Here is a 14,725-nt window from a genome sequence, read left to right as displayed (position 1 = left end):
TGGGATGGAAGTCTGTCGGCTGTTCTTAAGCTGCTTGATTATACCATTATCCATTATCCATTAGATGTTAAAGGCTTCTGGAGAAATGGAAGGAGGGCAGGGAAACATACAAAGGGGGGGGGGGGGGTAGGGAGAAGAACAGAGAATGAGAGAGCGAGAGAATGAGAGAAAGAGCAAGAGAGAGAGGGGAGAGGAAGAAAGAATAAGAGCAATCAAGAGAGAGAAAGAGAGCAAGAAAGAGAAAGAGGAGAGGAAGAGAGAGAATGTGGGGGGGGGGGGGGGGGGTGGGGGGGGGGGGGGGGGGGGAGGGGCAGCAGAGAGAGAGTAAAGAGACTTAAATGGAATATTATTTGAATAGTAGAATAAGATGCATAAAGATGATATATTTGAGGATAGTAGACAGTACAATGGTTTGGCTTGTTGAGGTTATAAATGTGCACTTCTGAAAGATTCTTCAGAAGAGAAAATTGGGAATGTAATGTTTAAGCACAAGATAGAGCAGTTGCAGGAAAGGAGCAAATAGAAAAGTGGACATACAGGAAAGTAGAGAATTTATGGGAAAAAACAAGAAATGATAAGTGAGGTCTGGCTCATAGAAATAAGGACAGATGTACATGAAGTAGAGAAGACAGATGAATTTTTACATTGCTTTTCAAAACGCATATCAGGTACACCAAGGTTTATATCATCACTGTGATCACGAGATGCAATAGAATGAAGTTCTCTCTCTCTCTCTGTCGATATCTGTGTCAATATCTCTCTCTCTCTCTCTCTCTCTGTCAACTTCTCTGTCAATCTCTCTTTCTCTATCTGGAATTTTCTCTACCAAGCAGAGAAAGAGAGAGATATATTGGTAGAGATATTGACGGAATCTGTCGATCTCTCTACATCAATTTCTCTCTCTCTTTCTCTGCTCGACCATGGTAGGGAAAGTTCCAGCCAGTTGGCATTTCGAAGGCACTCACAAATTAATCCATCTATTATTACGTACCTATTCTAGATCACACTGAATGAATATTCAATAGTAAAAATCATGATATCTGCCAAAGGTTTTGGTGGAATATGTATTTGCATGTGCAAACATATAAATGGAAATTAAGGTTGCATTCCTCATACGTAGGTATATCGTCTTAAAATATAAAAATTATGAATGGCAATTTGCAGGGAAAAGATTTCTAGCATTATGTAATATTTTGCTGTTTCAAATAGTCCATCTACATGTAATGAATGATGGAGATTTCAGAATCAATTCAAGCCAGATTCTTTTGAAAAGCAATTCCATATTTTTGGCCAAACTCTATATTGGCATTAAGCTTGTGGGCTTTGTTGTCTCTCCCAGAAGCTAAAAGGGAAGATGAGAGAAACAGGGATTGAAAAAAAGAAATGTAAAAATAAAAAAATAGGCAGGAAAAACAAACTTTAATTTCATAATTGTAGAAAGAAACAAAAGGAACTAAATGAATATAGTCTTTTACGCATATAGTATTTATTATAATATACAGAGAAGAATACAGGTACATGTGCAAATACAACATATTTCAATTTTTGAATTTAATATGCAACATTACGTACATGATCATTTCAGAGTGATTGAAAGTACATGCATGAATAACTCGAATGGCTCGAGTAAAGTCAAGAGATATCAACTTTTTCCTGTTTTTCTAACTCATTTCTTATGTAATATAATGGGACAAAAATTACGCTGGAATATGAAAATTGTGTATTTTCTCAGTACTATAACATTATATATATATATATATGATATATATATCTGCCGTTTACAATTTAATCTTGGTATAACATGCCTTTTTAATACACCAGTCCAAGTTTTCTCAAAGCTTAGTACTGAAAGGGTTAATAAAAGGGATAAATAAATGCAGCCTGTCAATCAGACATTGGATAAGCCTCATGTTTGGTCTGGGGGTGCTTCACAAAGATCCGAAGTTGAACTTCTCTCTAAAAAAGTTGGAAAGCGTTTAGCATCTTTGAAAATCTTTCGTAAAAGTTATTTTAAAAGGCCTAAAATGATGATTCAAATCATTCATATTTTCTATTACCATGGTAGATTTCATGTTCTTGATGTGGATTTTATGAAAAGTCTAAAATACTTGAATTTTTGCTTTTGAATATATTTTATGTTAAGGCTACAAATAGCTCTCCATGATATTTAAGTCTAACTTATAAGTTCAACTTATTATCTTTGTGAAATACCCCCCTGGAATCCTAACGACGTAGCATTCCTGTCTGGGATCATATATGCACCCAGAAGAACATTAATTCCTGCCAGGCACACGTTTACCTTACTCGAGTTGTGTCGCACATGTAAAAACCCAATTTGTAAGCCTTCTTATTACTTTCATTCCCATATGATACCATTTCCCATAAACAATTGCACTGTGTTAATGTAATCTCTTATTTGATACACATGTATATGATCAGAAATAGATTTTAAAATATGACTACATTTTGATGTCACATTACTTAATAGTTTAGACTGGATAGTTTAAAATTTTTGATCAATTGTTTGTCTTTTCATGATTTATATGATATGCCTACCTATTATATTTAAAAGAAATATATAAAAACGAGTCCTGAATTAAATATGAACATACAGACTCTTACAACCTTACCATTAAAGGTAATACAAAGTTTTGGGAAATTTTGAAAATTGGGTGGATAGTATTTCTTTACAATTTTGATATATTCAGATGCCCTTTTGGATGTATTATATAAGCACTAGAAAATTTAGCCCCTAAACACTTCTGCTTCGAGAAAAATTGAATAAAAAAATCTACCGGTGCCCCAGGTAAATCTTGATAAATTTCAAATAGTGCCTACGGGCGTACAATGGTAGCTGCGACCATAACAATCTTAGAATATGTAGTTGTGATATATAATTTCCAAACGGGAAAAGCTAATCGGTCGATTTTAGTCAAGAAACATTGTTTTGAAGCTTAATTAATATCTTGACCTTGAGAAGGAGCTATACAACATAAAGAGTTTATTATTTACAATTTCATAACTTTGGACTTGATTCAACCGCGACAAGGATCACTGAATATTGTAGGATGACATATGCTTCCAATATGTTCATTTGAACCAAATTCATGACCCCATACCAAAACTTTGTATTACCGGTACCTTTAAGACAGGTAGTCTTTGTCTTATGCATTCTCAATGCGTTCATTTTTTGTTTAGGGGATCTCTCTAAGAAAATGTGATGTATCTCCTGACACAAATTACAAACTCTTTAAATAATTGTGAATTTCTTATCAATCACAATGAATACCAACAAATCTTTTATTTCTACGGCAGTATTAAGCACATAATAGGTCTAACATATTGCTTTGCAAGGACAAACATACACAAACATGTATCATATAAGGTTTGCTCAGTTGCATGACAGAAGGAAACTGAACTAGCCGTTCTTTACTTTCCATTCCTCCAGCATAACTTGTATTGTAAACAGAATTAAAAGATTAAAACCAAACTGAAGGTAGGATGAACTCTTTAAGCCTCTGCTTAAGTACTGAAGTAAAAGAGAACTCATACTTATTTTGTTTGCAGTAGCTCTGCTTTAATCAGATGACACAAGATATCCATATTACCTCTTTCTAAAGCCTTGACATGATATACTTATTTCACTTTTTTAAAGCAATAATTTTAAGTTGATGGCACAGCTGTTATTGGATTTCCACAGGTTCCGCTATTTTATGCTGCCATGTTCGTTGAGGTTTTTTAGTACTGAAATCAACACATCCCTTTGTTTCATTCCTCAAGAGTTTTCTTTGTTCTGCATTTTGAGTTGCTTCATATGCACTTCTCTTTATCTTCAGCACTAAGAGTTGTAATGATCGTACATCACATACGGGGCATTGCAAGAAAGTTGCGATCGTTTGCAAGCTGTTGCAAAATTTGCAACTGATATTTGCAATCGATTGCAACTCAACTTTCTTGCAATGCCCCACTAGTCTCCTAAATTTCCTAGGATTTTGTTCGGATTAAAGTTTTAACAATTAAATTAAGCTAACTAAATCTATCTTTTATTCTCTAATGGGGCGTTGCAAGAAAGTTGAGTTGCAATCACTTGCAAATTTGTAATTAATCGCAAGACTTATGCTTGATTTTGGAGATTTGCAATTTATTGCAACTTTCTTGCAACGCCTCAATAGTCTAAATCATGTTCTACTCTTTTCGGCACCTTTAAGTACGTACTTCACAGACCATCAATCTTGGCCTAACATTGGGACCTTCATATGGACAACTCCTAGAATTGTGTCTTGGTGGCATAAAACGTGGTTGGTCTTTTTCACTGTCAATCATTAGTTATTCAAAAGTCTCACCACAAAACCAATCCCAGGCAGGTTTCAGAGCAAAATATTCTTTGCTATTAACAGTACTGGTAATGAAATACAAGACTAGAGTACTTTGATTAGACCATACATATCATAAACACTGTTGGATATAAGCAGCCAGCTGATCAGACCATTGAGACTTTACAATAAGTCTAAATCCTGCTCTCCATGTGGACTTGTCACTTTGTAGCTTTGGTGGTCTTGATAAAGTAGAGGACAGTCGATTGGACCAGATTAGAGAACTTAGGAATACTGGTAGTACAATGAGTCTATATTCTATTCTCCATGGCCAGTTGTCCTTCGATAGCTTTGGTGGTCTTGCTACATTAGCTTCCATTAGTCAGACCAGATAACTTGGACTATACCCACGAGCATACATACTGTCCTCTATGTTGACTACCGGTAGTCGCTTTGTTTGTCCTGCTACAACCGCAGCCAGTTGATTGGACTAGATCGTAAAAGCTTGACAAGTTCAATGAGCCTACATGTTGACTTGTCGCTTCGCAGCTTTGTTTAATAGTCCTGTTACAATAGCGGCCAGTTGATTGGACTAGAACGGAAACAAACTTAGACTAGTCCCATGTTGAGTCTATATTCTATTTTCCATGTTGAGTTGTCCCTCAGTGGTTTTGTTTAGGACCCAGTCTATGTTTGGTCTCTCTACAGCTTCTACAACCAGCATACCCGAAACAGTGTCCTGAAGACCTTGGGAATACCTGGTGTGTGTTAAAAGTGTGTTTGTCATGTGAGTGTGATTAGTCATGTGCGTGTGATTAGTCATGTGAGTGTGATTAGTCATGTGCGTGTGATTAGTCATGTGAGTGTGATTAGTCATGTGCGTGAGATTAGTCAGGTGAATGTGATTAGTCATGTGAGTATGATTAGTCATATGTGCATATGGGTATATATACAGTGGAGAAGTGATTGTTAGGATTATATGGCAGTTATCAAGACAGATGAATATATGTGAATCATGAAATGAGAAAGATTAAAAACAGAATTAGAAGAAAATTAAGAAATATTAAAATTAGTAAAAAAGATGAAGATGTGATATAAAATTTCATAAATTCAAGAGGGTGAGGGTAACCATGTGAGTGATGTCAAGCGAGGATGATGATGATGTGATGCACATGTAATGAACATTTTGTGTGGAAAGAAATAAGGGAGAGAGAAAGAGAAAGTGGCATCAATATATATGCAGTATTTTTTCCATCACCATCAACAATAAATAAATAAGATGAATATTGTTAGTGAAAACTATAAGAGAAGAGAGAAAGTGACATCAATATATACACATGTATGTTTTCCATCACCATCATTTGTAAATAACCATGACACCCATGTTATTTCTTTATTAGATTTTCAACCTAGTATAAACTATTTGCTTCTCCTCCAACCCATCAACCAAATCAAATTTAGAATGTAGTCTACATAACTGGTTTAAAATGACACTATTAGGAGTCTCTGTCATTGCACTTTATATCAAATTGATTTGGTTAAAATATGTGATTTCAAAAGTTAGAATAAAAGAAAGCAAGACAAACTGAACCTGAAGCACATTGTCTCTCAAATACGGTCTCAAGTAGGCCTATCTTGCTAACATTTTAAAGTTTGAGTACAATTATTTTGCCACCTTCTACATAAACACTGCAACTTTCATTTAAAAAAGATTACAAGATTTAGTTTAAAAAAAAGTTTATTTGAATCTGACAGCAAGTAGGCCTATCTTGCTAAATTTTAAAGTTGAATAAATCATTTTGTTTCACCTTCTACATGAACATTACAACTTTCATTTAAAAAAAGATAAAAACATGTGATTTAAAAAACAAAGCGTTTATTTGAATCTTATAGCAAGTAGGCCTATATTGCTAACATTTTAAAATTTGAATAAAATATTTTCTTTAACCTTCTCAAGAGTAGTCATAAAACACAATTTTTGTCTTTGTGCTAAGGACATAAGATATTATATACATGTACTGAGATAATTCTGATATGAATATTCAATCTGTGATGACCCTATTATATTGTTATTATTATTTTTAATATTTGTAAGAATTAGCCATCGATTAATGAGTTAGTTTTTCAAGTATTTCATTTATTGAGGGTCTCTCGTTAGCATCAACCTGCAACATTTCAGTGATTAATTGATTTAACAGCCCAGATGATTCCCTGATATACATAATACATGCAATGAATTTACAAAGGGCAGAAAGAAAGAGAAAGATTTGAAGGAAATTGAAAAAAAATGAAATGCCTTAAAAATTAATCTTGTCGATATTATCAACATAACAATCAAGTTTGCTAGAGTTAAATTAAAATTAAACCCAGCTTAGTAGGACCTTATGAACCCATATCAAATGGCTCAGAATAGTAGGCATATGTTATTTGGTAAGATAATATAGATGCCTCTTTTATATATTATCTCTACAGCCACAGATTTGAGAATAGTGCCAAATAGTGGTCTAGTGGTAATATATATAACCTCTCTCACATATTTCCATCTGAAAAATTATGTAGGCCTTTTGGACCACTTTTCAAAACTTATGCTAAAATGTGTTAATAGACTGGTTTACTAGCATATTTAAATTGTATGCATACTTTTTTAACAGTTGTTGTTCTTGACAACCTGAAGGCTTGCCTGACACAGCAACGAATAATGAATGCAGACTGAATTCCAATTATTGTAGTTCATTCATTAATAACAGGTTAATGGAATAACTTGCCCCTAGGTCCCCAGGAAAGAAACATCTCTAAATTTGAATATATTAGTAAACGGGTCTATAGCCAAATATCTAATAGCAAATTTGTTATCATTTAACGTTCACTCTCACGGAATAAGAGAATGATGCAAAAATTCACAATACATGATGATACTTTAATAGGTACCATGTACACCGTCAAGGGACAAGTAACGTGATAATCAATTCTACGACTGTTAACAAGGGATCTGACATTTGCTTTGGCCAATTGCTACGGGATCTATTTCGTTAAAGGTATAGGGTTAGGGTAAAATTGGGTTTTATGTGAGGTTTAGGGTTAGGGTTGGTAAAGTGTTGGGTCTAGGGCTCAAGGTAGGTCCTTGGTTCAAGTAGGAAATTATGGTAGAGCAGTTAACGTAGAGCAAGTGTCAAACAACTGTTTGAACCACATAGTTTTAAGTCATGAAGGTCAGAATCTTATTTTCCCGGGGATAAAGATATATGAGAATTCCTTCTTGTGTCAATTCTTACCTTGAGTTTTCAGGGAATTTGAAATTCCTACCAAGTACTGCTAAATGAATGCTATCTCCTCTCGCATAGATAGGTTCAAACGGTGAGTGAAGATATGCCATGTTGAAGAGTACACAACCTAAAGACTGAGTAAACAAATGAGCATTTCATCGTTAGTACCACAATAATCTCTCATCTCACACTTCAATATATTTTCATATGATAACTTTACCAGAGAACAATATATACTTCAGTCACATTGCCAAATCGACTCCACACCGGCTCCAGACCAACCAATTCCTGGCCATGCGGGGTAAAGTAATTGTCCCTTCGGTCTATTATCAGTCTCGTTGATGTGACTGGGGTAATAGGGGGATAATTGTTTCACATTTGCAAAGGTTTTTTTTATCTCCACGAAATTCAGAATACCGTAACTTAGCATTAAACCAATCCATAGCACATATACAAATTCTGAAGTTATTTTTTATGGAAAAAAGTCATTGGGTGCTAAGTGTAATTAAGTATTAGAAAAAAATGTATCTTAAATTTGTTTTGGGGAATAAAATAAGTGTGAAGGCTGATTAAAAGGACAAAATGAATTAACCAGGGCCCTGCTTCATAAAACTTGTTATTTATAACAAATTACAATACGTTAACTGTTATAAGCTGCTGAAATCATTGCATTTGATTTGCTGAGAGCAAATTAGTCAAAGAAATTAGGGTGACATTTTTCATTTCATCTTTGATCAGCAAGTAATTATAATGTCATTATATTGTAATTATATTGTAATATAATTATTTATTATATTATATGTAATTCTATTGTAATTATGATTATATTACTATTACTATATTTTATATCAAGATATTATAATAACAAATATGCAACAACGTTTTCTTGAACGAAAAAGCAAAGGAAAACAAAACAAACAAACCATTCATTCATTACGAGGATACCAAATACTTTGTATATATGTTTATACATGTTCTTACTTATTCTTTGTTGTTGAGTTTATGTTCATAATTTTGTTATTATTATTATTTTTTTTTAACTATTGTTCCTAATTATGTTTTAACAGGGCCTAATGGAAGACCAGCATTATTGGTGATAATGAGTCACCCTGTCTAAATGTCAGAAATAAATAAATAAATAAATAAATAAATAATAAAGTGGACAAATACTTACCCAGATATCTACTTTCTCTTCCACGATGCAATGACTGTCAACATGAAAAAGCTCTGGAGCTCGGAATAACATACTACACTTCTCAGCTGCTAGGTCCTGCAAATCAACATCAATCAAAGCAACAGTTCATGTTGTGTCTTCAATTTTTAAAACAAGCAGGTTCTTATCTTTCATCAAATCATGGCTGTTCAACATGATGAAACAGGACTCCAGTTATACATCAAATTGTTCATTATAGATAGAGGAAATCAACAACAAAATTATATTGTTGTTTCAGATACTACATTTGTTTTTGAGATATTCAATCAATCTACCACTGAAAAAAAAAATGCTAGAGCTTAATTTATCTCAATAACTAAACAAATACAATTGTAATCATATATTACAAACCATATAATAAGTACAGAAAATATTAATAATCATAATAATAATCTGGATTTATATTGCACTTAATACCTTCTCTAAGCCCTGGATCTGTAAATGATTGTTGGTCAAACAGCTTGTGAGCGTCAAGTAACGCCCGGCTGGAATGCTCCCCAGGGAGTGGAGATTGTGCACACAGTGTGTGCGGGCAAGCACTGAATCCAATGACCGGGGTAATAGTATATTTTTAAAGCGCTTAGAGACATTTGTATTAAGCGCTATATATAAATTAAATATTATTATTATTATTAAGATATTAATACACCCGTCATCGTATTCATATATGCACAATGCGCACCATCTCCACTCCCAGGGGAGTATTCCTACCATATAATCACCATGAGGGCAAATGGCAATCAATGACACAGAGGCTTTCACCATCCTACCAGGTCCCCATTACTCTCCTGGGTATGGAGTGGCAAATGTAGATTAATGCCTTGACAAAGGACATTAGCATGTTATGTCAACCAACATAGAAGATAAAAAGAACGGGTGACTATGCCTGTATGTTTACCTGTAGAGCACATGCCTCGGAGCGACCTTTGACCTCTATCCTTGCTTCCCCCATAGATCCAAAGTCCATTATAACTGGTGTATCATCCTCACTAACATTACATTACCTGGCTTCATGTCTCTGTGTATTAAAACAATTAATACATATAAAAAAATTAAACTGACCTGTGAGCTAGTGGCTTGGGTGTAAACGATGCAAAATTCAATTGACGTATTTGTAACATTTAATGGTACTATTTTACTTTTAAAGCAGAAATTTGGGGATCAATGTTTGGTTCATGACATATATTTTTACATGAATTTTACTGCAACACAGGTGACACAATACATAGGTGAACTGACCTGTGAGCTAGTGGCTTGGGTTTGGCTGTGTGTAATGCTTTGATCCCTTCACATACGCCTTTGAATATCCTCCAGATCCTCTCTTCAGCCATACACCTTCCATCAGCTTTCATCTTATCCAGTTCATCTTGCAATGTTCCTCTCTAGGAGAATCAATTCATGAATCGTGTATCAATTACACCATCTGTGACCTGTAACACAAAGCCTGGCAATAGATTGTACTTCATGGTCGAATGCAAAACAATAAATTGTTAATTTATCATTGTGTCAAGGGGCCCTGGTATTTATAACAAAACTATTCTGAATTATTTTTAAAAAAAATCAGAATTTGGTTCAGCCGATATGGCACACAGGTAAAAAAAAAATCATGATTTTTGTTTTGAAGTTGAAAGAAGTTAAATCATTTTATTTTTATTTTTGAAATAGATGCCTTTAATCCTACATTTACTTGTGCAGCTTGACAGCATGCATGTTATGTATCACTAATCTCACGCTTTATAGCTATCAACATTGGTTTATGGGAGTCACAGGATTTTTATCTTTTCTTACATCTTACAATACCAGTAGAAAACTACTACGGCATATGATTATAAAGTCAGGAATAAGCAATAAATTTGATAAAAACGCCCAGAGTCATACAATCATAAGGGCTGCCATTTGCTTTAATATATTGCCCAATAGGTTGTAGGAAAGAATAATGCGCAGTCACATTGTGTCATGTGACCAATAAGATTGCCTACATTCTAAAACCTTTCATAATCACAAATAAATTGGAGACATTTATCATGAGACCTAATAATGGCATGTGAAAAGATGAAAACCCTCTGACAATTGCTTTGATATAATCTTTTTCCTAAGTGTGTAAGTTCACCCCTGTTTTAGCAATAATATAATATTGAAAATATATATACTTCTTGGATACAGAGGTTGTTGTTTATAACATTTCTTACCACTTTTACTAGACAAACACTGGACAATTTTTCATGCTGTCAACTATAGTTTTATATACCTTAATAATGGCAGCCCCAAAAGAATATCTGTTTACCCCCTGTTTCTACAAGATTTATAGGCATATAGCAATAATATAATATTTAAAAAACATACTTCTTGGATAGAGAGGTTGTTGTTTATACCCTTTCATATCACTTTTACTAGACAAACACTGCTAACATTTTATGCTGTCCTGCATACTATACCTTAAATAATGGCAGCACCAAAAGAATCTCTGTAACTCCTTCCTTTCCTTTAACCGAGCCCCATTCCTCTAGTCCGATGAGGTTTTTTGTTTGAATTGACAATGGTATTCAGCCTCCTTCTTCGCCTGTCTGTCATCTTCAGCTCCATGGCATTGAATACGCTTCAGAGCAAACTTCTCACCCACTTCATCTTCTACTTGATCCACTACGCTGAAGCCACTGTAATATAAAAAACATGTCAGACTCGGTTATAATCACCCCATTTTTTTTTATAAAGCTCTTTACCACTAATTGATCAAAGCATGGCATGTACAGTATATCCGGAGGTTGTGTGTCAGGACAGGTTGTGCATCCGGGCAGTTGATTAAAAAATTGAAGCAGTAATTTGAAGAAGTGTACAAGCAATATTTTATGAATCTTTTCAGACTTATCTTAGACAATACTTTAAGGATAAATATTTATGATGATTAATGCTATTTGTTGCATACATTTTTTAAATCCAAAGGCAAAGTGGTGTTTTTTTTTGTTATGTCCAGAGTCCCCTTCAGCTCCAGCCTCCTCCCCATATTATTATTAATATTACCTCTTTTTGGCACTGGATTATTCTGCATATTGCAGTGCATGTTCTACACTCCCTGGGGATCAGTATTCAAGCTAGTCGCCATTTAACAGGCACGCACATGCTATAACCACAATTACATTGGCATCCTTCCCATCTGTCGCTGTTGAACTTCTTATTTATTATTAGAAACTTTCCATTGGCATTGCAAGTTATAGCAGAGTATCATATGGGAAGAATGTCATCATAAGGAACACTTTAGAGTATACTTCAGAAATGAAGAGCTCTGTGAATGTCTCGATTCGGAGTGGTTTCTTGATCTAAATTCTTAATCTTATTTCTAAACACCATGAATCATCATGGTCCTGTATCTCATTTGATTTCACATGTTCAACTCATCATAGCTCAAACACATATAGGCTAGAAGTCTAGATGTAGATCATCTAGTCTTCTAACATTAGATCTATACCAAAGGCAATTAGGACAAAGGTATTTAACCATACCACACATAGTTAAACAAAAGAGTATACTGTCTATGTATAGCTATTTATTAATCTGGACGTATATAACAATTGGTCCTGTCCAGTACCACACCTTAGATGTAGATTAGTATTATATTTAGATCTAGATCTAGACCCCTAGATCTATATCTAATAACTTGTTGATCGACAAAAAAACAAAAACAACAACAAAAATCCACCAGCAACTTACCCTTCTCCTAGCCGTTTCATGACGTAAAATCGCCTCCCTCCAACCGTTACCCGGTCCTTGGTGCACGTACAACCCATTTTATATGATTCACTGACAATTTGCAGGCATGAGAAACGAAGAAATCAGAAAAGAAGTCTGCTAGCCTTTCTCAGGTTATGTCAGTCCACCCGCTAAATTCGGTGTGTGTTGTTAACAAATCAGCTGTGTTTAGCTTTCTGAGCTGCGTGACACGTACCGTCCGCACGCTGTACGTACCATAGAGATCAGTGGTACGTACGCGTAGTGGTAGGCGTGTACTGTGTATGCGCGCAGAAACTGTATCGTCAATTCTCGTTCTCACACAAATTAAAGAAGTAAAAAGATAGAATCCATGCTCTTGCCTAGGAAATTCCGGAAAATATTATCAGAGCAAGTATCATATAAAAGGCACGTAATAAAGAACAATTTATTTAAACGGGGAAAAAAGAAAAAAATCGAGAAAAAGAAGTATATTTTTAGATCGCGACCTAGCTATATATAGACCTATATATATAATTTTTTTAAAAACAATCCCAATTATGGGAATTTTTAAAATACTATCTTACTATGGACCTACTACAAGTAGTAATAGGTCCATGGTCTAACAGACCCCTTTTTATTGAAGATTTTTTTTTCTAAACAAAATATTGAGATTTAAACAACTATAGAGACAGACGCCGAATTTAAAGAAACTATTTACCTCAGCCTAATTTGAACGAAGATAAAGGGGGACTAAAAATGTTTCGATAAGAGGTGTAACTGAACGTGACTTATGCCCACCACTATTCATCAATAATACAAAATAGTTAAAATCAAAATATCATGACAGTTGTATGCACATCTAGAAACTTGCTCTATATTCTAAATTGTAGTGGTACGTGGCAAACAATATATCCAAGAGACGGGAGATATTTTAACGAATAGAATGGCAATACATCGTCAATTTAAAAAAAGAAAGAATATAGGCCTATATATAAATCCTTAATGTGAGTAAATTTACATGTATTGATCAAGATGTGCAAAAGGAATGAATACAGAATTTGATGCTATCCGTTTTCATAAAATAAGAACAGAAGATAAAACTGACCGTGCATGAGACTGCATGAAGACAAAATATTTCATAAATCTATTTCTGCCAGAGCCGAACAAGTAGTGTTCAACATAGAGAATGGTGCTGGGTCGAATATAGGGCAATGCATGCGCCGCTTTTGTACGAATCGCTATTACAGTTTGCTGCACTGTCTTGACTTGTTTGTCATTTGTCAAATTGAATTGACTATATCCGACGAAACAGGGGCGTACGCAGGGGGGGGGGGGGGGGGTGGGGTTTGGGGTTCAAAACCCCCCCTTTGGTATTTTTATGTATGTACCCCCCTAAAAATCCCTAACCCCCCCCTTGTTTTTTTATTATTAAAAAAAAAAAAAAAAAAAAAATTATACCCACGGCTAACCTTAATAAGGTGACCTTACCCCCCCCCCAACGACAAAAAATGTCAAATTTTGAAATTTCGAGACCAAAAAAAAAAAAAAAATGGGTCCCCCCCCCCCCCCCCCCCCCCCCCCCCCCCCCCCCCCCCATGATTTACAGACAGATTTACAGTCGATCTGTGTGGCACTCTTCTTTGGGCGTGATCTTTCTTTCCGTATTGTGGAAAATTGATGAATAGCTAAATTGATTGATGATAGATAGACATATGAAAATACAGCCTGATAGACAGATAGATGAATTTATGAAATGTAGATAAATAGATAGACAGATAGATAGATATATAAATATAATGAAGTACAAATAGTTCAATTTGGATCATTCTCCGTCATTAATAATACCACAATTGAAATAAAAATCCTTATGAGTTCTCTTCTTCATTATGATCGGTTCAATGCTATTTCTTCAGATAGGAATCCCGTAGACAAATACGATGTTCATTATGCAACGTTTACACAAACGCGTCCAAAAAGAAAATAATGAAAGGGTATAGAGAATGAGAGAGAGAGAGAGAGAGAGAGAGAGTAATTTTGATTGATTTGAGTTTGATTTATTTACCAATAGCAATACATTTCAAGCAATGATTTATAAAATTTAAAAATAAGAAGAGAAACTATTGGTTGGTAAAGGAGCCAGATAATAGCACATGATAGTTGAGCCCAACCCCTTAAACAGCTAAACAAAGCATATTGGTACAAATCAGTTTAGAAAACGTAAAAAAAAAAAA

General features: G+C 34.6%; 1 protein-coding gene across 1 annotated transcript; it reads right to left on the bottom strand.

Annotated features, from left to right (window-relative positions):
• Positions 1-3,282: 3,282 nt before the first annotated feature.
• On the bottom strand, positions 3,283-12,653 carry LOC591473 (serine/threonine-protein kinase 16). The gene is given in 9 exon segments (XM_011682833.2): positions 3,283-5,071; positions 7,586-7,710; positions 8,751-8,846; positions 9,688-9,782; positions 9,785-9,807; positions 10,029-10,171; positions 11,225-11,310; positions 11,313-11,443; positions 12,495-12,653. Coding segments are annotated over 9 exon segments (903 nt in total). The 5' UTR covers positions 12,572-12,653; the 3' UTR covers positions 3,283-4,944.
• Between the last annotated feature and the right edge of the window lie 2,072 nt (positions 12,654-14,725).

This window comes from Strongylocentrotus purpuratus, unplaced genomic scaffold, assembly GCF_000002235.5.
Source record: "Strongylocentrotus purpuratus isolate Spur 01 unplaced genomic scaffold, Spur_5.0 spur5_contig_819, whole genome shotgun sequence".
In the NCBI taxonomy this organism is placed as follows: Eukaryota; Metazoa; Echinodermata; class Echinoidea; order Camarodonta; family Strongylocentrotidae; genus Strongylocentrotus; species Strongylocentrotus purpuratus.
This window is presented reverse-complemented; position numbering and strand designations above follow the sequence as displayed.